The 22976-nt window shown below is 31.5% G+C and overlaps 7 protein-coding genes across 11 annotated transcripts; 4 read left to right on the forward strand and 3 right to left on the reverse strand.

Annotated features, from left to right (window-relative positions):
- Positions 1-4190: 4190 nt before the first annotated feature.
- LOC117232350 (trafficking protein particle complex subunit 12) lies at positions 4191-6091 on the reverse strand. The gene has a single exon (XM_033491688.1). The coding sequence runs from the start codon at positions 5882-5884 to the stop codon at positions 4313-4315; it is 1572 nt and encodes a 523-aa protein (XP_033347579.1). The 5' UTR covers positions 5885-6091; the 3' UTR covers positions 4191-4312.
- A 76-nt stretch (positions 6092-6167) lies between these two features.
- Positions 6168-7801, forward strand: LOC117232355 (glyoxal reductase-like). The gene is made up of 6 exons (XM_033491693.1): positions 6168-6484; positions 6614-6694; positions 6785-6892; positions 6997-7283; positions 7363-7564; positions 7629-7801. Exons 1-6 carry the CDS (start codon positions 6424-6426, stop codon positions 7766-7768), a joined length of 879 nt encoding a protein of 292 aa, XP_033347584.1. The 5' UTR covers positions 6168-6423; the 3' UTR covers positions 7769-7801.
- LOC117232351 (tRNA-specific adenosine deaminase 1) lies at positions 7723-9286 on the forward strand. The gene is made up of 3 exons (XM_033491689.1): positions 7723-8489; positions 8575-8826; positions 8953-9286. Exons 1-3 carry the CDS (start codon positions 7801-7803, stop codon positions 9230-9232), a joined length of 1221 nt encoding a protein of 406 aa, XP_033347580.1. The 5' UTR covers positions 7723-7800; the 3' UTR covers positions 9233-9286.
- Positions 9287-9332: 46 nt separating this feature from the next.
- LOC117232353 (RNA 3'-terminal phosphate cyclase-like protein) lies at positions 9333-10984 on the reverse strand. Its single transcript, XM_033491690.1, has 7 exons — positions 10783-10984; positions 10454-10693; positions 10189-10355; positions 9940-10114; positions 9715-9865; positions 9541-9645; positions 9333-9479 (listed from the first exon to the last, which is right to left on the reverse strand). The coding sequence occupies exons 1-7, from the start codon at positions 10922-10924 to the stop codon at positions 9335-9337; spliced, it is 1125 nt and encodes a 374-aa protein (XP_033347581.1). The 5' UTR covers positions 10925-10984; the 3' UTR covers positions 9333-9334.
- A 31-nt stretch (positions 10985-11015) lies between these two features.
- Positions 11016-12251, forward strand: LOC117232356 (UDP-N-acetylglucosamine transferase subunit ALG13 homolog). The gene is made up of 2 exons (XM_033491694.1): positions 11016-11307; positions 11414-12251. Exons 1-2 carry the CDS (start codon positions 11215-11217, stop codon positions 11831-11833), a joined length of 513 nt encoding a protein of 170 aa, XP_033347585.1. The 5' UTR covers positions 11016-11214; the 3' UTR covers positions 11834-12251.
- Positions 12252-12328: 77 nt separating this feature from the next.
- Positions 12329-14941, reverse strand: LOC117232354 (succinate--CoA ligase [ADP/GDP-forming] subunit alpha, mitochondrial). 2 transcript variants are annotated; one of them, XM_033491692.1, is made up of 7 exons: positions 14727-14941; positions 13752-13987; positions 13463-13684; positions 13222-13326; positions 12926-13105; positions 12638-12772; positions 12329-12559 (listed from the first exon to the last, which is right to left on the reverse strand). In XM_033491692.1, exons 1-7 carry the CDS (start codon positions 14761-14763, stop codon positions 12473-12475), a joined length of 1002 nt encoding a protein of 333 aa, XP_033347583.1. In that variant the 5' UTR covers positions 14764-14941; the 3' UTR covers positions 12329-12472. The 2 variants fall into 2 exon arrangements, with proteins under 2 accessions (XP_033347583.1, XP_033347582.1); XM_033491691.1 differs by having other exon boundaries at positions 12902-13105.
- Positions 14942-15670: 729 nt separating this feature from the next.
- On the forward strand, positions 15671-21809 carry LOC117232349. Of its 4 annotated transcripts, none has more exons than XM_033491684.1 (13): positions 15671-16197; positions 16773-16957; positions 17158-17449; positions 17538-17644; positions 17729-17856; positions 17945-18084; positions 18150-18265; positions 18341-18464; positions 18525-18750; positions 19841-20008; positions 20070-20270; positions 20346-20428; positions 20519-21809. In XM_033491684.1, exons 2-13 carry the CDS (start codon positions 16774-16776, stop codon positions 20646-20648), a joined length of 1899 nt encoding a protein of 632 aa, XP_033347575.1. In that variant the 5' UTR covers positions 15671-16197; position 16773; the 3' UTR covers positions 20649-21809. The 4 variants fall into 4 exon arrangements, with proteins under 4 accessions (XP_033347575.1, XP_033347577.1, XP_033347576.1 ...); XM_033491686.1 differs by having other exon boundaries at positions 18150-18259; XM_033491685.1 differs by having other exon boundaries at positions 15672-16197; positions 17948-18084.
- Positions 21810-22976: the final 1167 nt, after the last annotated feature.

Consider the following 22976-nt stretch of genomic DNA (forward strand, 5'->3'; position numbering starts at 1 on the left):
TGATAAAAAGAAACGACGACTTATACGGGGATACACGGCAGAAAAAAAGAAAAGGTGTAACGTTTAAAGGGCCGCGCCAAAAAAAGTAGTGTCGTGTTCGGCCGAGCGGGGCGCCACCGTTGCATTTCCTCCGCGTCTAGAAGCTCCGGTTATCCGCGACAGGCATCGTGTCCGTACTACGAGATAAAATGGAAAAAATCCAGATATGATGCTTATAATACTCATTTATTATAGTGTTAATAGTTAAGAAATATATTTTTATATTATTATAATATTACGACACGATATATTATATATATAGTACTAATCGATCGCCGCGGATCCGTGAACCCGCGACGACGAGTCTGTTCCTCGGCTGGTACAGATACGCGAGAATCTTCTATTTTTATTTTCTAGTTTTTGAGACTCGATCGTAAACGATTCAACGTTCCTGTGCAATCGCTTTGTTATTTTTCTTCGTTATTTCTCATCATTACGTGTTATGTTCTCTATCTTTTTTCATTAATTTGTTTTTATTTGTATAATTTCTCTTCTTTTTTAAGGATTTTTTAAATTGTTGATATATATAACAATTTACCGGCATTCCTTAAGTATTTTTCCTTTCTATGATTTTACACAAAAATTTGTATTCGTAAATTAAGTTTCGTCGGTTATCGATTTTCAATTATATATAATTATTCTCACTCTGAAAAAAAAACGCCTCGATTCTGTACTTTCGAATACTTTCACGACCAACGGGTTTAGAACATCAGGAAGAAAAAGCAGGAAATTTACGAAGACAATATTGCATACGTATAAGTGACTAAATGAAGAATAAAAAAATTATATATATAAATATAAATATATAAATATATTAATATAGATATATAAAGATAGAAATATTTGCTCTGATTCGGGAGTATTTGCAACCTGCTCGCCTCGATGTATGTATGTACGTACTATTAAAAATAACAGACACAGACTACAGCGTAATTTTTGCCAGCTTTCGCGCATCGGCATCGGTTATGTCTCCGTTATTTCCTAAACTATTACGTGAAAACTACGTAAAAAAAAAAGGAAAAAAAGATGAAGTAATTAAACTAAAAGTGAATAGTAACTCATATGAGCATGATGAAATAAAACGAAATATGAGAAAACGAGGAGAGAAATACGAGAAAAAAGAAGAAAAAAATTGTTAATGATTGTTGATGCAACGATTTAAAAAAAAAATGAGCACCGTACGATGCCTTCCGTGAACGACCGAGCTTGCCTAGTTACCGAAATAATATAGAAATTCAATGATTCGATCTCGATATGAATTCTCTCGTCGAAAGTAACACTATCCCTGCGATGCCTCTTCCATCTGTCGAACGATTGTTTCCTGTAACCGTAGACAATAAATATAAAGCGAGTAAATGGCGTGCCATAAACGAATCTTCGTAAAGTTGTAAAGAACACTACGATACCGACACGTAGAGCATATGTACCTCTATATTCGTGTTTGATTGAAAAGTGTTCTAAAACGAATTCCATGAGAGTATATATTGTGATTTTTCTCTAAAGAGGGAGATGCACGTGGGGATAACAAACATATTCGCTTTAAATTGTATTCGACGAACACTGGTGGTTATGCCATCGAGCTTTCCATGACTACGTTACATAAGCACCAGAATCGTGCGTGTGTGCGTGTATTGCGTGTATGTACACCAGAAAAATACTCGGAAATAAAATACGGCAGGACAATAATAATACCGTTTCTTTTTAGAAATTAGAGAGCGTAAGCATTAATTACAATAGTACATATAATATATATATAAAAATTGTAAGTGTGAAAAAAAAGGATAAATTTGCTAAATGCAGAGAGGTCTGCACGTGTACGCACAAGCGCATCCCTTGCGTGTACGTGGATACACGTGTGTACACGGCACAGCATGTATGTACATAGGTAATACATTCGTAAGGTTACATTTAGTCGCCAGGAATAGCGATGCGGATGTTATTGTAACAGTGAAGTGTAATATGCGGTAGATACTTTGAGAGGACGGTAGGGGAAAAAAATATAAAAACCGGAAGGTTCCAGCTGCGTAGTGGATGCAGTGCCTTCTCCGGGTGAAATGATCTCGTGGTGTTGAAGCGAGCGGTTGCAAAACAGCTCGATAAGCAATTTGCATTGTATAATATTTTAATCTAATATTTTAATCTAAATTTCAACGAAAATTTATCGCTAAGAATTATAATTGTACCAGTTTCGTTTTAGATCGACGTATTTTTAAGTTATTTTTCGTCTTGCAATACAGTCACCAAAATAAGGAGCATGAAATTGAATTCAAAACGAATTTCAGGATAATAGTCACTTTTTGGAGAAGGAGTATATATATTCTTATAATTAAAAGTATGTTATTCTAACCAAAACGATCTCCTTTTAAAGTTCGATCGTTAATAATGGGCATTTGAGATAGAGAAACAAAATAGAGAAAAAAGAAGGAAAGAAATAAAAAGTATAATGGAAGAGGGAGGATGTTGGAAGGATCGAACACTGCGCGCACTACGCGGCGAACTTTCGAAGCACGAATCGATGAATTTGGTTAAAACGGAAACGGGAGCCGAACCTGTTACACACTGCGGAAAGAAGCAGCAGATAAAAAGAAAATGAAATTTAAAAAAAATAATGTATTGTGACGAAGTTCCATCCATAATAAAATAAATGAAAATATTATACAGTTAGGCCGACTTTTCCGCCAGTTCGTGCCTTTTTTCTGCAGGGAGAGAGAGTGCAGTTTTGGAATCGATCTGAATGATGTATGCTATTGATGTACCGCCTACTAATAGAAAAACATGGATAAGGAACAGAAAAGAAAGAAAGAATGAGACAAAGAAATTGAGGAGGAAGGGTATAATGTTAGAATCGTTAACGATCTTAGAGATCGTGATGAAAATATGGGCGGACAGAAGGGACAGGATATGAGGAATTAATTACGGGAATAGATCGAACGAGTTTATGTTTGACATGATGACAAAGTATGTGTCCTGTAATGCATTATTCTCGAAGAACATTACGAGTACGCAAAATTATGTCAGACGTTGGTGAGAGAGAACAACAAGCAACAAATGAAAAGAAACGAAAGGAGAAAAGAGGTGCGAGATTAAATGTGTAAACAGTCGAAACTGAATGATATGAATGAAGGGAGAGAATGAGAAGGAATGTGTGTGCGTGTGAAAGGAAGAACGGGAGGGAGAGAAAGTAAGTGAGAGAAAGAATTCTAGCAATTGTTGAACGTTCATTAAATTGTCCTCGTTTCACGATGTAATAAAGGCTATTTTACTTTGACATCGATGTTACATTTTTTACTTTACATATATTCCTTGTACCTTAGGATTTGGGTTTGAGGACTGGTATATCAAGATACGAAGATATAATCAAATATTATTCCCTTTAGAAATATGTACTACATCAGAATCAAATACATAGCTCTATCCATCGAGATGTTGTCGCATTCTTACTGAAAAGACGATGATAACATCTATAGCTAAAAATGAAACTACTTTTACAAATATATAAGTAAATGTTAGAAGCAAAATTATAATGGAATAGCTTTGTCTATTGATACTAATAATGGAGTCAACGATTAAATGACCACACCCATTAGGGCTCAGAAACGAAGCCAATTTGTTCAGTATTCCCGCCTATTGTGATTAAGGAGGGGATTAAGTTACTTGTCTAAGCAGGTAAGGTCCATATTCCATTCATTGTCTTATATGAATAATGTCAGATCTATTATGTATTTAGTCAATGCCACCTTGTAAAGATAGAGACTTCTGTAGTTCGTCGGTGGCGGAACATGAAAAACGATTACATGTCACATCTATTTTGTACCTCGTCAGTGATGCCATTACCATTAACTACACTCGTTTCCTCATCTGTGCCACTGCCATTGACTGAGGATAGTACTCGTTAGATGCCACTACTATACTTAATTGACAATGTCGCATGTGGCACAAAAATGGGTATCAGATGATTTCCAAAACATGAAACACTAAAACGCATTGCGTGCCAGATTTACTTTACAGCTCGTCTGTGATTAAATATAATTGTAATAATTTAGCAATATTATCTATTAATTAAAAAAAATATGCAAAAAATTAAAATATCAAATAACTGAATAACTGTGATTAGATTAAAAATGCACAAGAAAGAATACTGATCTTTTAAGAAACTGATTTTTATTGTTAAAATTTATACATTACTCGGCGCAACCATGTTCATAATTATATAACAGGTTTAAAATTTCATTCTCGCTCTATCATATACTGTACATGGACAAACGGAAAGATCTCAATTTAAAGGGAGTTTCAGGCACTGTATATCTACAGCATCTCCTTTATACCTGTTCAATTGACTCAGTAAATGTAACTTTGGTTGTTTACAATGAGTTGTATGCAATTCATATGATGTACATATATTCAACAGTACAGGTTCTTGTAAACTTTTTACAGGATTTCTTGTTATCATACTTTCATATAAATGCACTGCTGATTTTAACTGGCCTGTATATAAAAGACAAACAGCCATATTATTAATTAGTGCTATGTTTGATGGATCCAATGCTTCTGCTGCTTGGAAACACTTGTATGCTTCTTGAAAAGAATTGTGGGCTACTGCCATTAATCCTCTGTCTGTTAACTCTCGAACAGTAGGACCGCTCTCTTTTTTATGCAGATTGATTAAAAATTTTTCTGCTGCCGAAACATCTCCCAAAAATAGATGTAATCTACCTATACTAGATCTCAATGCATCCATTTGTTCAGGTGACCAATCTGCAGATTCACAAAGTCTTCCTAAAATATCTATACCCAATACATAATTTTTCATGCTAACAGCACAGTTAATAATAGATATAAAAGTCCTGGATCTTCTGCCTTTCCACAATCTTATAGCATCTTCTTGTTCTGCAGGGTTAATCTTAACACGAGATCCATCTCCATTAAATCCATTGCTAAAATTGATTATAATTTGGTTCACAATTGCTAGAATCTTATAAAGATTATCCAATGCTTGCTTTGGTTTTGCACAATACATTGGAATCTCAGCTAAAAGTAGTCTAAAGGAAAAGGAAGCCATAGAACCTGGCCTGGTACCATACAGTTCAGGATAAAATGTAAAATACATGTCTGGTTTATCCAGATTACCAAATGGTTTTGACTCATTCTCTAAAGTATCAATTTGCTTGAGCTTGGTTAAAAGAGCTAGCCTCGTGTACCACAGTTGCAAAGAATGTGGAGAATGTTTACTAGGTTGATTTATCTTGCCATATCCTTGAGCATATACTGCTAATAATCTTCCTGATAAATTTATTGCAGCTTTGTAACAACCAGCTTGTATTAATGTCCTTAAGCCACGTTCATCTTGAGTTACATCAGAAGCAGTGAGCACATGCCTCTGTCTATTTTCATCTTCACCTAGGAATCTTACAACAGTACTCTTTATCAAATTGGGCATGTCCCCTTGAACTGCAAGTCCTGGCATCGTTAAGTTCTCTCTATCCAGGAAACTAGTCCCAGCAGTCGACGTGGCTAAGTTTCGTAAGATTTTTCTGGTCTGTTCAGAAGGTATCCACGCATCTCTGTGTACATCGTTCGTGCCACTATGATCAAGTCGTTCGTTACCAAGCAATGAACTACTCTTTAAAAATTCATTCGATTGATCCGTCAGTAATTCAAAATCCGGGATTCGACTCCCAGAACCTCTTTGCACGTCGAATAAATCTTCCTTTTTAGGCGAAACGATCTCATCGAAGATCGTGCGAGATGCATTTTCAAAATAGCGGCTGATATCTGTCTCCATTTCTTTCGTAACCTCTTCAGTAGTCTCGCATTTCTGCTGTGAAGTCTCATTTTCTTCGGCCATTCTACGTCTGACTATTTTATTTTCACTTGAAAATCTATATATACATTTATTTATATGATTTACAAAATCCTATAAACATTAGATCGAAGAAAATACCTTAGACGTCAACTGTCAAAATCAGATGGAGACATTCTGCCACGAATTATGTGTATAATAGAACGTGTTATTATGCACCTGTTTTTGTCTATCAATCATTGATATTTTTATACAATCTTTTGTGCTACAATATGAATAAATTTATGCTATAATCACTAGGTTTAGTTGAAAAATCTAATATTCTGATTGTTGAAGACATAATTATGATATAATAATTAAATTTTCTAATAAGTTAGTGATAATAATGTACTTAATTCTGAAAATTATAGTCGTACATATCTGACTAGAAAATAGTTTTCAACATTGAAACAAAATTAATTTCTTTCTATTTAATATCACTATATCAAAGATGGCACTATAAAATGATAATGACAATATATACCATATGTATTTCATACGAGTGCAAGTGGAGATTATAAGAAATTTTATAAATTAAGTATAATATGAACAATGCAGCGAAAAATGTTCTCCTTTCAAGTGGTTATACTATGCCTCTTATTGGGTGTAAGATCATTAAAATATAAGAAATAGACTATTTTTTACTGTATTTAAGTCTGTATTGAAGGAAATATTAAAATAATGGTAAAAGACACTTGTTACTATTACTTATTATAAAATATTAAATCATTTTAGTTGGAACATACAAAATTCAAGGGAGAGATGTAATATATGAAGTAGTAGATGAAAGTTTAAAAGTTGGTTTTCGTTCTATTGGTATGTATCTAGTGAAATTATTAATATTATTAATTTGTCTTATTATAAATATATTCTGAAAATGTATCATTTCTTATTTATTACATATAGATACAGCTGTAGTGTATCGAAATGAAGAAGATATTGGCTATGCTCTGAAAAATTTATTACCAAAATATAATCTTCAAAGAAGTGATATATTTATTACAACTAAGCTTTGTATGTATCAATAATAATTTTATATAATATAAAGCATGTTAGACTTAAAAAATTAAATATATATACAAATATATAAATATATCATAATCATATATTTATGATAGCACCAAGTGAACATGGAGATCCAAAAGGAATAGAAAAGTCTGTACAAAGATCTCTTACAGCACTTAATACTACATACATTGATTTGTACTTGATTCATTGGCCAGGTGCAGCCAATATTTCAGAAAGTTCAACAAATAATCCAAGCTTAAGAGCAAAGACTTGGGATAAACTAGTAGAATTGAAGAAACAAGGATACATAAGATCCATAGGTGTATCCAACTATACAATCAAACATCTAGAAGAATTATTGCAAAATTGTAAAGATACACCACCAAGTGTTAATCAAGTAAATCAATTGTACCTGAATTTAATTTGTATTTTAATTTATATTAATTAAAAAATTGAAATATATTTTTGTATTATAGGTTGAGTTGCATCCACATTATCATCAAAAAGAATTAATTAAGTACTGCAATAACAAAGGGATTCATGTACAAGCATATTCTTCTTTAGGAACTAGTAGCAGTACTAATCTTTTAAGAGATCCAGTTGTCGTAAAAATAGCTACTCAACTTAATGTATCACCAGCACAATTATTATTAAATTGGGCTTTGCAACAAGGAATTGGTAAATAATTTTCCTTTTTAAGATGAATATTTCTACCATGTATCATTTAATGATATTATTACAGGCATCATTCCCAAAGCTGTAAAGAAAGAACATATAAGAGATAATATACAGCTAGATTTTGTTATTGATGAAGAAAGTATGAGAGCTTTATTTTCTCTACCTCAACATAAATATGCTTGGGACCCTTCCAATGTATATTAGATAGATTAAATGCAAATAAAATAAAAAAAAACATGGAAGATCTTGCAGATCAGATTGCACACCTTTGTTTAGAAAAATATAATAAGCTTGGTAAGAATGGTAAACCATCAGAGAAGGAGTGGACTGTGCTATCAGGCATAGTGTTAAAAAAAAAGGACAACTCGCTCACTTTAGTAGCTCTTGCTACAGGTACAAAATGCTTAGGAAAATTAGATTTAATAAATACGAAAATATATGAGGAAGGTTGCAGATTAAGTGATTCTCATGCAGAAATTCTTGTTAGGCGTGCCTTTTTGAGATATTTATATGAGCAAATCAATTTCTTACTCAGTGACTCTAAAAGTGATGTTTTTACAATAGATGATCAGAAAAAAATTAAAATAAACGATAAAATATCGTTTCATTTCTTTACGAGTCAAACTCCTTGTGGAGATTGTTCTATATTTTTGAAAGAAGAATTCTATGAAGATGATGCGCCTCCAGCAAAAATAATAAAATGTGATTATAATAACAGAGTAGAAACAATAGAATCAAATACCGATAAAAAAGAAAAACAAATAATTAAAGATATATATAGAACTGGTGCAAAATGCATAAAATCCGAAAAATGCCAAGATCCTCATTTACCTGGAATAAACTACCATGTGGTTGGACCGCTACGTACTAAACCAGGAAGGGGAAATCCTACTCTTAGCTTATCTTGTTCAGACAAAATGGCAAAGTAAATACAACTGTGTAATATTACAATTAATATGGAATGGTATTCTTATAGAATATGAAAATTAAGCTTTATCTATTGATTTTAGATGGAATTTACTTGGAGTACAAGGATCACTTTTATCAATATTGATACCTCCAATAAAAATGGAAACTATTGTAGTTGGAGGCAATTCTCCTTTTTCTCTAGAGGCGATGGAACGTGGATTGTACAAACGATTCAACGAAAAAGTACATAAACTAAAGATTGTACAAAGTAAACTTTACTTTAAACAACAAAAAAATTCTGAAAGGAAACATCCATGTCCATCGAGTATAATATGGTGTGCTGTAAGAAATCGGTAATCTTTAATATTTACTTTTACTTAAATATTTATATTTACTTTTACTTAAATATTTATATTTACTTTTTCTCTGATAAAGCTATGTTTTTAAACAAGATGGTCTTAATAATTGTTTATTTATAGCAATACTGAAGTAGCGGTTGAGGGTAGAAAGCAAGGAGCTACAAAAAAAAAGAAAGGTAGCAATCTACTTGTAACGAGACGCGCTCTTTTTGAAATGTTCTTGCAAACTTGTGATAAATATCAACACCCTGATTGTAATATAAGACATCCTAAAAAGATTACCTATTTGGATTGTAAAATGTGGTCCAAAAATTATCAAAGCTTGTGGAACACTTTAAAATCAGGATCTTTTTGTGCTTGGCCTTCTAAACCAATTTGGTTACAAACATTTGTGTTGTAGAATATTTAATATTCTTTAATATACAAATAAGAAGATTATAAATATGTACAAACATATATACTTTTAAAATTGGTACATATAAAAAATAAGTACAATACTGTTTTACAATGTTCGTTTATTTATATTAGTATATCCTACACCTATACAGGTTAAGACAACTTGTTCTAATATTTCATCTTCTTCTTTAAGTGGCTCGATTTTAAAAACAACTCCAAAGAAATCTCTTAAATCGCGTAAAAATTGTATCCTGTGATAATATCAGTCTTATCATTTTAGGATAAATACAAATGTATAAAACAGCTACTTACATTGCTGGTGATAAAGGCCCTGTTACAACTTTAGACACATCTTTCCTACCCAATGCCATAAACATTGCAGTCATAGCTTGAAAAGCTGAATCTACACAACCATTTCTAAAATAATATATATTTATATAATATTTTCATTATCTGATGTATATTCAGTAGTTATGCTTGCTTTACCTGTAAATTTCATTAACTAATTTCATAGCTGCTTCTTTACCAATATCTTCTGGTACACAAGGCAAAGAAGCTGCTGTCATTAGAGGTGAAAATGCTTCTCCACCAAAAATAACATCAGTTGTTGTTTCAGCTGATAAAGTTACTCCAAAACCTGTCATATTTTCAAGTATTTACTGATATTTAATATATTTAGCGTTATTAGTTTCCGAACAACTAAATACATACCTGGTGATTTTCCACTAGATGCACCTTTACAATGATCTGTATGAATGTAAACATCTGGCAGGAAGTTTAACAGTATACCTTTAGCAGACTCCACAATTCGATTAGCAATAGCAGGAGATACACGTATACTACATGCAGTACCTCTGATCCTTTTCACCATTCCACTATTTTGAAACTACATATGCACCTTTTTATTTTTAAGTTATAAATTATAAATACTTTAATAAAGAAGATATACTTTCTACTAACTTGGATACTTCTAAGATTACGACTAGGAGGACATTTAAATTTAATTTCTCCACCACCTAGAGGTGCAGCTCCTCTTTTATTAATGGTAAAGATAACTTCATTATCACCAGACAGAAATTTTTTCAATATAGGTACAGCACATGCCTTTAGTCTGTCCACAGAAGGATCTTAAATACAATGACATATATATAATTTTTTAGCTGTTTGCCATTACAATAACTGACAATGTTCTGTGCTTAAAAATTTATCATGGAGGATTAGTTACCTATTGTATTATTAGTGATTCCTTTGAGTTTTATATCCACAGCTTTTTTACAAAATGGAGCTAACATCATAATTCCTTCTAGATAATAACCAATACCTCGTTGTACATTACAATCATGCTCTAATTCACCACCGTACAATAATCCAGGATTATAATATAAATTAGTTCCTGTTTCATTTAATTCTATTCTTGATCCATTTGTTATTTTATCCAATAAGCGAATAAAACTGACTTCGTACTCTACACATAATGAATATATTAATAATAATAAAAATATAATATATATAAATCTTTGAATATTTTCAAAAGAAGTATATGTTTAAACTAACCTTTAACTCCTGGATAGTCATCTTTAACTCTAATATTTGTAATTCGCACAGGCTTGCCGGATAATGTTGACAATAATAAGCGATATCGTAAATAATTACACCCTTCGTATGTTAAAACGTTATTTTTTCTTTCGGCTGGCATGTTTTATTAAAATTCGCGGCGGTAAACAAATCGATGTGATGGAAACATGGAACTTGGAACTTTCTGACGTCATAATACTGTTTTATCAAGCACAGTTTTTCTTCTAGATTATTTTTCTTTCGTACAGTCGGTACAATTCTGATACGTACAAATTGAACAAATGTCAATTTGACAACATTATTGAATATTTTTGCCGAATTGTTGAAAAACAATATATTATTGCCAACAACAATTAAGATAGTGATATATGATTTTATTAATCGAATCTATAATATTTTTAAATATTTAAAATGACACAATTGACACAAAGGATATTTGTTACTGTTGGCACAACCAAATTTGATGAACTAATCGAGACAGTGCTTAGCTCGGAAGTTTTAGAGGTAAAAGACTATGAGAATTTCAGTTCTTAATATGAAGTTATAAAAACATTTAGTAGTAAATCTATAACCCAATTTAGAGTAATTTTTTAAACATATATTATTTTAGGTATTATCGTCAAAAGGATATCATGAAATCATCTTGCAAGTTGGCAGAACGTTATTTGTACCAGATTGTACCCCACGTTGTGGTTTTGTCAATATTGAATATTTCAATTTAAGCGCAGATATAATTAACTATGTACAAAATGCTGATCTTATTATAAGTCACGCAGGAGCAGGAAGTATTTTAGATGCTTTAGAGTGTAGAAAAAATTTAATTGTAGTTGCAAATGAAAATTTAATGGATAATCATCAATTAGAATTAGCTGAACAACTCTATGAAGATAAACATTTGTACTATTGTACTTGTAAAACTTTGTTAAACACTATACAAACCATGAATTTTACTCAGTTAAAACCTTTTGTTAATAAAAGGAGTAGACATATTGCCAAATTTATAGACCAAATAATGGGATTTTTACCATGAAAGAAAGTTTGAAAAATATTCCAAGAAATACAGTTTTTTATTTCTTATTTATAATAAACAAAAATATTTAAGAGGTTAATGTTTATATTTTGCTTAATATATTTAGATTTTTATTGTTTTACAATATGGATATATAACAGCTTTATTTGTTATAACAGATATAGCTTTAGTATAATTTACAACAATATAGTTTAAATAACTATTCCTTAAAATTATGATTTAATAGCATAGAAAAATTTATAATTTCTGGTTAATAAAAATGGTAACGAAGAATAGTGGCAGTTATTGTTAGATACTTTTTATAGCATCTTTAGATGGTTGCTAATTTTTAAAATAAAAGCTATATCAGTAAAAATATTTTCTAAATACTGTACAATGTTAACATAAATTTAGTTTTTTAACAAAGTGTCATATTTCTTTGCAAGTATTCTTTTTAGGAATAAGATAATCGAGCAACCTCGATTTATCGATGAACATAATCATTGTTATCAACGATTTAATGAATTTGAACATTCCAATGCATTATATCGTTTTCTCGATTTCTTAGACGGTCTTAGCATTGTTTATACTTTCAATTTATTGTATGAAGATACATCCATATGAAGCAAACTACATATGTATATTTTTAGTGGCATGTGTCTAATTACAGACCAAGCCAAGACGTGTCATTTCTTTCAAAAGTTCATTTCCCATTTGCGCAGGGCTCCTTGAAACTATTACACCAGCCTGAATAAAGTAAAACAATATTTATATTTATCATAACGAAAATATGGGTTTTATTGTAAATAGCAAACAAGTTAATACCTTTTCGAGTGCATTAATTTTATCTTGAGCGCCTCCCTTTCCGCCTGAAATGATAGCTCCAGCGTGTCCCATTCTTCGACCAGGTGGAGCAGTAATACCAGCAATAAACGACACTACTGGTTTAGCTTTACCTCCCTATGATTATACCAGGCATATTACATTCGTATTCGATAATATTTAAAAATGAATTGCACTTATAAGGATACAGAACGATTCTTGGAATATAAGGAATGGTAAGTTAAGATAGGATGAGGATTTGGGTACCAGTAACTTAGAAGAGCAACCAACAGTATTATGTTGAATGAGATATTCCGCCGCTGATTCTTCTGCGCTGCCGCCAATTTCACCAATCATTATAATACCATCACAGTCTGGGTCCCTAAGGAATACATCCAAACAATCAATGAAGTCTGTTCCATTAAATGGATCACCACCAATTCCAATACAAAGTGTTTGCCCAAGACCAGCCTTAAAGAAAAATTTTCTTACAGTTTCTTATTACAAAATTATTCTAAAAAACTTTTTTATTGTATTATTTAAAAAAGAATTATGTTTTTTAAGCAAAAAGGATATCATTCACTTACAAGGGTTGTTTGATTTACAGCCTCATATGTTAATGTTCCTGATCTTGACACAATACCAATTTTTCCTTTTTGATGTATATGTCCTGGCATAATACCTATTTTGCACTACAAATAGATATCTGTTATATGTTACCATATAGATATGTATCAACATAGTTATACATTTAAATTTAAAAATTTGCATATAATTTGTATGTAAAATACAAATTTTTAAATACTGATAAATATTAAATATCTGCACCTGCTCTGGAGCTATTATTCCTGGACAATTTGGTCCAATTAAACGAGATTTGTTTTGTTCCAAAAGTCGTCTTTTAACTTTGACCATATCATGTTGTGGAATACCTTCAGTAATACATACAATTAATGGCATTTCTGCATCTATTGCCTCCATAATAGCTGCAGCTGCACCTGGAGGAGGAACATAAATTACAGTTGCGGTAGCACCTGTAGCTTCTTTTGCCTAAAAGAAAAGCACAATTAATACATTTATAAATGTATAAAATATAAAATGGATGTTCTTTTCCCACCTCCTTCACACTTTTAAAAACTGGTTTTCCTAGATGTTCTGTACCAGCCTTCTTGGGGTTAACACCACCTACTATTTTAGTACCATATTCAATGGCCTGTTGACAATGAAATGTCCCTTGTTTGCCAGTAAAACCTTGACATATAACTTTGGTATTGGAATCAATTTTTAAATTTTTCCTAGTATCTACATAGTTGAACCTTATTTGGGTACGTAATAAATTACCACAGTTTCTGACTGAAACATACAAGAAATGATTTTTTTTTTTGAACATTTTTTTAAGAAATGAGATTCTAAAAGAATGTAAATACTAATATACTTCGACCTTCCTTGTAATAAATGTAATAATAATAAAATAATACATATTTTATGGCATAAAAAGATTTTAAGGCATTGCTTTAAACATTATTTGCAAATAGATGTTATTTATAGGGATAATATCAAATTTCTTAACTTTTGGGTCAAGGTTCATTAATTGTATATTATCCAATGATTAATATGACACTTATTCTGATAGAGCAGATTAATTAACGTATTAAAAAAACTATGCCATTGTATTTAATAGTTGTATAAAATTAAATTAATGTGTATGATACAAATAAAATATAATAAAAAGAAAAGAATTATGAAGCTTTTGTTACAAAGTACAACTATGTGAAATACACAAAGACTTAATATGGAATTATATAATGTTTAATTAATAGTTAAGATTGTTGAATCTACTGAGTTAAAACCATATATTGTCAAAAATATTAAGTTATGAAAAATTACATATGTCCTTATATAATTGAAAATGATAACATAAATAGAATTTATTTAAAGTATTTTTAGTTAAAAAAAATGATAGAACATGAGTATCACGAGAAATGGGCGTGAAATATTACGATATCTCACAAACATGTTACAATTATATTTCGAAATATACAAAGGTCTCCTTTTAACATCGGAAAATTTCGGACGATTATTCTCATCTTACCTGTGAATTTTGAAAATGTTCTGATAGCCACAGCCATTCTTTTAATTAATGTTTCTCTTAAGATAGTCAATAAACGAAATTGGATTATTAGAGGATCACCATTAGAGGACTACCACAGCGGACGACCGAGGTCAAGTTCGAAAGAAAATACACGGACGAATTGTACTTAGCGCATGTACATATAATTTAAGTATATCTAATGCTCCAGATTCGCTATGAACTTGTCAAATGACAGGAACATTGAACATCGAACTGATTGGTCCATTCTTCTATAAAATATTTTCTTCAAGCTAATTTTCAACGCAAAAATTTTATTGCTAGGTAATCTTGTACGCGATTTTAGACATGTCAGAACAATCAAATAGTTATCATTTGTTTATTATTAAACATTAGAAATAAGTACCTCTATAGTTTCTCGTTTATTTTTAAATTCTATTTCCTTTTTTTTTATTTTTGATATAACATTTCTATCTGAAATAATGAGATATACCTTATATTGATGTAATGAGATATGCTTTAAAATCTAATTAGGTATATAGATTTCATATAATTTAGAAGTTAAACATTAATAAAAAATTTCCGTAATTTCGCAACTTCTTTCTCTCTTGTTGTTAAAAATATAGGGGATTAGCTTTGTCTCTATTTATATCTTTGAAATATACACTAGACTTCGCGGCCATATAAACAGATCGCGACACTCGCTGGGGAAAACCGTCCGAAAGTTGAATCATGAAACATCAACATGGAAGACAACAAAGTTCTCGTTCTTGCGAGATGGACACAGGTGAGTAGAGTGTCTCCATCTCTGTTTGAGACATTTATAGCATGTCATGTATGCGCAGAACGTAAACTTTCTTGTCTTTCATGCTGATTTTCCACGATTCAATGTTCAGACGGTTTCTTCTATGCTTTTGGTATATGAGTGACGACACCTAATTATAAGATCGTGCCAGAGTTATTCTTTCGTCAGGTACATACGTTTTAAATAAAAATGTAAAATTAGAATAATGCAGTAAGAAACTTAAATAAATACATCGTAAAAGAATTAGTATCACATGGATAATCAACTTCATGCTCCGAAAATTGGTAATAAATATAGTGGTAGTTTTATAGAAAGAAAAGGTAGCATGCTGTATAATCAACGGAGGCCACCGAAAAAGTGAGCGTAGTTAATGAAAGTTACGATTGATGGTATCATAGTTGCCAAATGTATATTACTGAAAGAAAGTCTACATAAATCCTTTTTCGATTTTATTGTTATTGCTGATATAAGAATTTAATTATACACAAATTTTTCATATGGATCGAATAGTTTGTTAAAATTTGTAGTGATTCGATTACGAAGTTAACATCGATGGGCATAGATAGAACGACATAAATGACAGTGATGTATAGAAAATAAATATCTTGATAAAAATGACGTGGTGAAGAGAACCTTAGCATTTTACAAAACCATCGAAGGAATTGCAAGGTATACGCTCTTACAACAGTTTCTAGTGTTTCGTTTCCATTCTTTCGTGATACCATTCCAACAAGCATCTATGAAAGGGAACAATAAAAATTATTTCAAATGCCGAAGGTTTCAAATATAATTTCAAACGTAATTGGAGAAAATTATATTTTTGAATTTAAAAAGTTATATTAGTTACATTGTTCATATATAGCACAAAAATTTCTTAGTATATATATAATATGTATATTGATATATACATATATACATATGTATACATATACGTATATATACACACTCACATATATATATATATATATACGTTATGTATTACGTGTCATCGAATTATTTTCATTACGATAAAAGACTAGTATTGTTATATATTTAGAGTGTATTTTTTTTAAGATAAATGAAAGCTCTGTCATTGAGAAGTAAAGAAAATATGTCTATATTCTTTGCCGGAATATACAATTTTTTTCAATCATTTAGTATTTTATTTATTTAGTATTTATTTTAATCAATTATTTTACATTTTATAGTGATATATTTTCATTAACGTTTTATGTTAATGATAATTAATTGAATTTATCAAACAGGATGGAAGAAAGTGCAAGTTCTGAAAATATTTGGTGTAAAACTAAATCAGACGAACAAAATAATTTGTATCATGCAGAATCTATAACTTCCTCTATGGAAGCAAATTCTACTTCTTTAGCAGATATATTTGATACAGCTTTTACATCTACAGTTGATCCTTCTCCACAACCAAGATTTAATTCAGGTAGAGACGAAATAACGATATAAGACATATATTAATTCATTTTTTCATATTTTTAGTACTGAATTTCCACTAGATAAAGCAATAATGGAGTTCGTTGAATTATGTTTTTAATAAAATTAAATGTATATAAAATGATTCACACGAAAATAAACATACAAAGGGATCATAAATAACTTCAATATTCAATTTTTTCATTCTAGGCAACGAAATGGAATATGATCACTTATTTGCAGAAAGTGATGTAGAAGATTTAGATGTGGTTCCTATTAATCCTTATGTAAATCCATCTCATCATACTGCTTCAAATAGTAATTTTGTTTTTGGAACTTATTTACATGGGCCTGAAACAGCAGGAGGAATATTACATGAACGTGATCCTCCAGTAAAACATAAAAGTAGAAAAAATGAAGACCGTAAATCATTCAATAACCAACACTCTGATAATTTGGGTGTAGCTGGACCATCTAGATCATCAGATGGAATTTCTAACAAGTATGAATTTAGAATTAAGTTTAAAACTTTTTGTGATAGATTTGTACTTAGTTAGAACAATAATTATTAATGAAAATGTTTTAAACAGAGTTATGCAAAATATGGAAAATGACAGTGCCAATGAAGTTAATACTTTGTATCACTCAGTTTTGCCAAATACAATTAATTCTCAGCAACATTCTACACATGCAACAAGTATGGTTTTTGTTTCACATGAATAATATATGAATAAAAAGTAATAAACAGATAATTTATATAGTTTCACTTTATATTGGATAGAAAATGATGATACACCGTCAGCACCTGATCTACAATTAGATTGGTCCTCGAGTAGTGATGATGCTACTAGTAGTGATGACGAAGATGGATCAGTTGAAGTTCTTGTTTCAGTAAATCATAATAATAAGGTGAAATAGCTTTATTATGTTGAGTTATTTAAAAATATAATTTATGTTAAGAGTTTAAGATACAAAGCGTTTTACTATATTTTAACAGCAGAATTCTGCACAAAATAATGAGGAAGGTAATCGTCCAGTAACTGTAGTTGATTTAACTGTGGAATCAGATGAAGAGCATACACCTCCTACTCCTACAACTTCAGTAGTAACTCCGGCTACTACGGACTATGTACCTAGGTATGAATAACAAATTATTTTATGTATAATACGCTTCATTACTGATTTTAATCATTTTTTTACAGTGGGCATAACACTTATTGCTTGCATGACCATATATATCATGGTCGATGTATACACCACAATTACAGAATTCCAATTCCTGTTATACCTGTAAGATATAATCAAATACCAGGTACAGGTATGATAGAAAAATTAAAAGAAAGACTAACAAAATTTTCAGTGATGTTATTTCGAATTTGTTCTTTTTTTATAGATGCTTCTACAGGAATGTTAAGACCACGTATGCATCCAGTACAAGAAAGACTATGGAGGATGCAACAACGTGTACAAGAAGTACATAGGCGGAGTCTTCATCCAAGATTCTCAACACATCACACGTTAGTATTACAATAAATATTGGAAATTTCACATCATACAATACTTTTTATATTTCGTAGTACAACGTCGTGCAATCCACATGTGCATCAAGCAAGCCAACATACGTGTAACAATGGAAATGCTAATTCTGCGAATAATCGTTGCAACGGTGCAGAAAACATGACATTTGCAGAGAATTATTTCCCGCCTCCAATTTTGCCACCACCTCAACAACCTACTGTTTATAGTCATCCAGAGGCTAGAAGGCCACCAAGCGTTAGCCCGCCTTGTCCCGAAATAATTCAGGTAATTCAGTGCATTCAAGATTTATATTATACATGTCGGAGACGAAAGAACATTGGAGCCTTTGGAATTTTGGATAATCCCGCAACATTGTAATCTAGAGTCTACGATAGCTGTAATTAAACAATTGTAGTTATTCAATCCGATTGTAATTGTTCGAGATTAGTGATAGTGAGCTTTGGCTCGAGGCGAATGTAGCCATGGTCACGGGATGAACGCTTTGTCTAACAAAGGCATGGAGTAATTCTATAGCTCTCCTTAAAAAGGAAATAGTTGTAACACTCGACAGTAAACATTCCAACGGTCTCTGTCCCGTAGCTCGCCACACGCAGACCCTATTCTTAGAGTAAGATGATTGCCAGATGTCGATGTGTCTCCGCAGTACATATTCAGGTAGCCCGAGGGCCCGTTATAAATCCCGATTTAGCTAACTAAAGTCCTTCAAACAAACAGTCTTTGTTCCAATTACGAGAAGATAGAGGAGACCTATTTTTCAACGGACGACGTCTTCCACTAGCAACTTTACCTCGGGGGCGGCTAGCATCTTTTTCTAACCACCGATGTGGAGATTAACCAATTAGCAGCAACGCCAATTTCCCTTACTTTCTTAACGAAGGCTATTCTCGACGAATCCGATGATCCGTGTCCTTAGACACATCCCATATAGTTTTCCTCTGTGGCATCATTAGGACGGGAAAGTCATTTTCTCTCGCGATCTCATCGACGAAAAGAGTAACCCCTTACGACCAGTGAATATTACGCGTCCGACTTAGATTTTGTGAGCACGTTCATCTATCATCCCGTCGACCGCGGATTCGTTATTGAACCTAAGATCATTGTCATTAGTTTCTCGAGTATCTAATTACCACGGTTACTTGTCCAGTTCTATGATAATCGTATTTGCACTAGTCGATGTCTTCTCTATTGCATAACGACACGTGTAATCCAAACGAAGATTCGTTTCACGCTCCTAACCCTAATTCTAATGTAAACCCGACATACATATGATTTTAATGTTACAATGAATTTATAATTTATTTCCTTTTCGTTTCTATTAAATTTTATAATTATTGATTTATATTTTTGTGTTTAGGAAAGTCCTTTGAGTGGCCAGTTACCAACACAACCCATTATGCTGCCTTCAATGCCAGTTCATCCTTATGTACATCATATGTATCATCATTATGGTCCTCATCGAAGACCATCTGGTCCACAACATAGACACCATATTCATATCAATTGGTTACAACATCTTCATTTGGTATGCTTTCAAACACAGTACTTTGAATTCTATATATTTTTATACTTGTTATGTAATGCAGATGCGTTTCACGCAGCAAGGATCTGATGCTCACGACATGATGCCATTTCCATCTTTGGGTTTGCTGCACCCAGCGCGTCAAATGTCGGCGCAACTTGAGAATTATATGCGCCTTGTTGACCTACGACGCATGGCCGCTATTAGTTGCGGAGCTACACAGGAGTCAATAGAAAGTCACACATTCCGTCATAAGTACAAACGGGTAAATTACGTAAAAATTGACGTATATGTTCATTATCATATCATCCTTACTTCGTGATATTTTCTCGTTTTATAGGAGAAAAAAGTCGAAAATAGTGAAGACGCTATTGAAAAGTGTACTATATGTTTATCCGAATTCGAAGACTGCGAAAGTGTCAGGTACAAATTAATTCTCATACGCAATGAAAATTAATTTCAGCAATTAATTTTTCACAAATTATATTTTTCTAATATTGTTTTTTTATACAGGAGGCTTCCATGTATGCATTTATTTCACATAGACTGTGTCGATCAGTGGTTATGTACTAATAAACGCTGTCCTATATGTCGAGTGGATATTGAAACTTTTTTACACAAGGAGCTTGAAAGCACTGCATAGTTTAAGGTCGATTTTAACCATCCGTTTTCGTTTTTAAGTATAATCAGGTAATATTCACATCTAAGTATTTTAAAAGATCCTATTCATAAATAAACCTTTTTCTGACACTGCTATGAATGTTGATGTAAAAAAATTTTACTGTGAATAATCAAAATATCGATAATGGAATAGAACTAAGTTCCTGGAGTTGTAGGAGAGAGATTTGTTTTCATTATCTTTACATCCGTGTCATGGGTATTAATAATAGTGTACATAAAAAAATGTTAGGTTTGTTTATTATTCGTTATTATATTAATAAGTCACGTAATTTGATCGATAATTTATACGTGTATGAAATGTTTCGGATGACAACATTGTTAGATTATAGCAAATATTTTAAGTGGTACATCTCTTCGTGGTTTTTTATTCTACTTCTTTTATTATGTGATACATAAAAAGAAATTAATCAATCATAACAGCCAATACAATGAATTTTCTAAATTAGAACAGAAACGAATGTAAATTAATAATAATTACGTAAAAATATATTACTCCTGTGTTACGGTAATTCTCCACTGGGTGCTATACTGATATATAAATTTTATATACGCTAAACATAATTTAATGATTTGTCGAAATGAATTATTAAATATTTCCGCGTCGAACGATTCTTTGAGGCTATGTATACCTTTCGTAAGTTTTTATATTAAACTAGTTTTTTAATAAAACTGTACTCGAACAATTCTTTACTAATAACTTTTTATTCTACATAAAAGAGTATATCATCTTATTAAGAAAATATGGATGATCGTGAAGTTTAATGAAAAAAATAATGATTTAGAAAAAAACTTCCTATTTTAAACTTCATTTCCGCATCATTTTATTGGTACAGTTAGTAATAATTAAAAAGGACATGTATTTTAATTCATCAAGTTGAATGGAACACCTTGTATAATATTCAATAAATTATTATTATTATGTCTAGTGCGTAATAAAAATAATTATTATCCTTTTGCATTTGAATGTCGGCGCTGTGGCGGCATAATAAAATTGTCTACAAATTCGAATGCCGTCATGATGACGATACGCTTTTATTATGCTTGTACATTTATGATTCTGTAATCGAAAAGTATTGTAAATGTCTGTTACTCTTTAATCTAAAATATATTTACTTCCAGATAATCTGTTGTTTATTAATATTTATCTATTTAGATATATGCATATAATAATAATACTTGATAAATTTACTTCGATCGAGTATGTCAACTGTAAAGGGCTATAATATTTCCATTACATTGTACGCTTAATAGTTGTACTGTTTTCCAACTCAACAATTTTTATCAGAAGTTTTCCGCTCATTATCCTTTTTTCGAGACAATTTCTTCGTCCAATGGACTTCGTCAAATCAACTGTCCGACATATACGTACAGATGTCGTACAGAAGGCGCATAGATGTCGCGTTCGTACCATTTATTTTCAATTTTATGTAAGGTACAAAAATGGAACAGAAATAAAAACTAAGAGAAAAGAATCAGCATGGGCGTCCATGAGACTACGCTGCTCCTAGCAAAAACACCTCACCTTAAGGTATGTATAATCATGCGAATCGTGTGAGTCAGAGTCACAGTCGGTTGTTTACCTTTTTTTCACTATAATTGATAATCGTAGACAGTAGTACGAGAACTTGCAACACAAGAGACGATTTTAGATATGCAAAAGTTACTTAAAGTCCTTCATCTGCGAGATGCCTATCAAATTTATGACTAATCGGCATGACATTTAGTAGAAATGAGGGAAGAGTATATATATATATATATTACTTGAAAATATGTATTATTACAGTTCTATAGGATCTATAGTTTTTACATAAAACTAATGGAATAAAGATATATCCTCTGAAATTTTAAGCTTTCTTTCTTTTTATTATTAGAGTTAGAGTTAGAGTTTTTATTATTATTTTTTTCTTATTATTTATTAGTTAGTTATAAAAGGTATTAGGATAAAGGATATTAGTATATCCAATATCAGATGAAATTCTTTCAAACATCAACAGATTCTTTGGACCATAAACTGACGAATTTGTAAACATTTTTCACACCATTATACCTCATCTATCAAGAATATAACACGTCTCCAAGTTTTCCATTTCATCATCCACTTCCTTGATCATTTAATCTAAGGGTACTAAACGAATAAATAAATGGCGGAACAAGAAAAAAGAGGAAAAGAGGCAAGCCGACGATCCGACGATCTTGTTAACCTGTCTTCGGGGAGAGTGCGAAAGAAATTAGCCAAACGCCAATGACAATGATGATTGACGCGATCCCCGCTCTGTTCAATGCCACTTGC

Source organism: Bombus vosnesenskii, unplaced genomic scaffold (genome assembly GCF_011952255.1).
Source record: "Bombus vosnesenskii isolate JDL3184/JDL3185 unplaced genomic scaffold, Bvos_JDL3184-5_v1.1 scf7180000013286, whole genome shotgun sequence".
NCBI classification, from domain to species: domain Eukaryota; kingdom Metazoa; phylum Arthropoda; class Insecta; order Hymenoptera; family Apidae; genus Bombus; species Bombus vosnesenskii.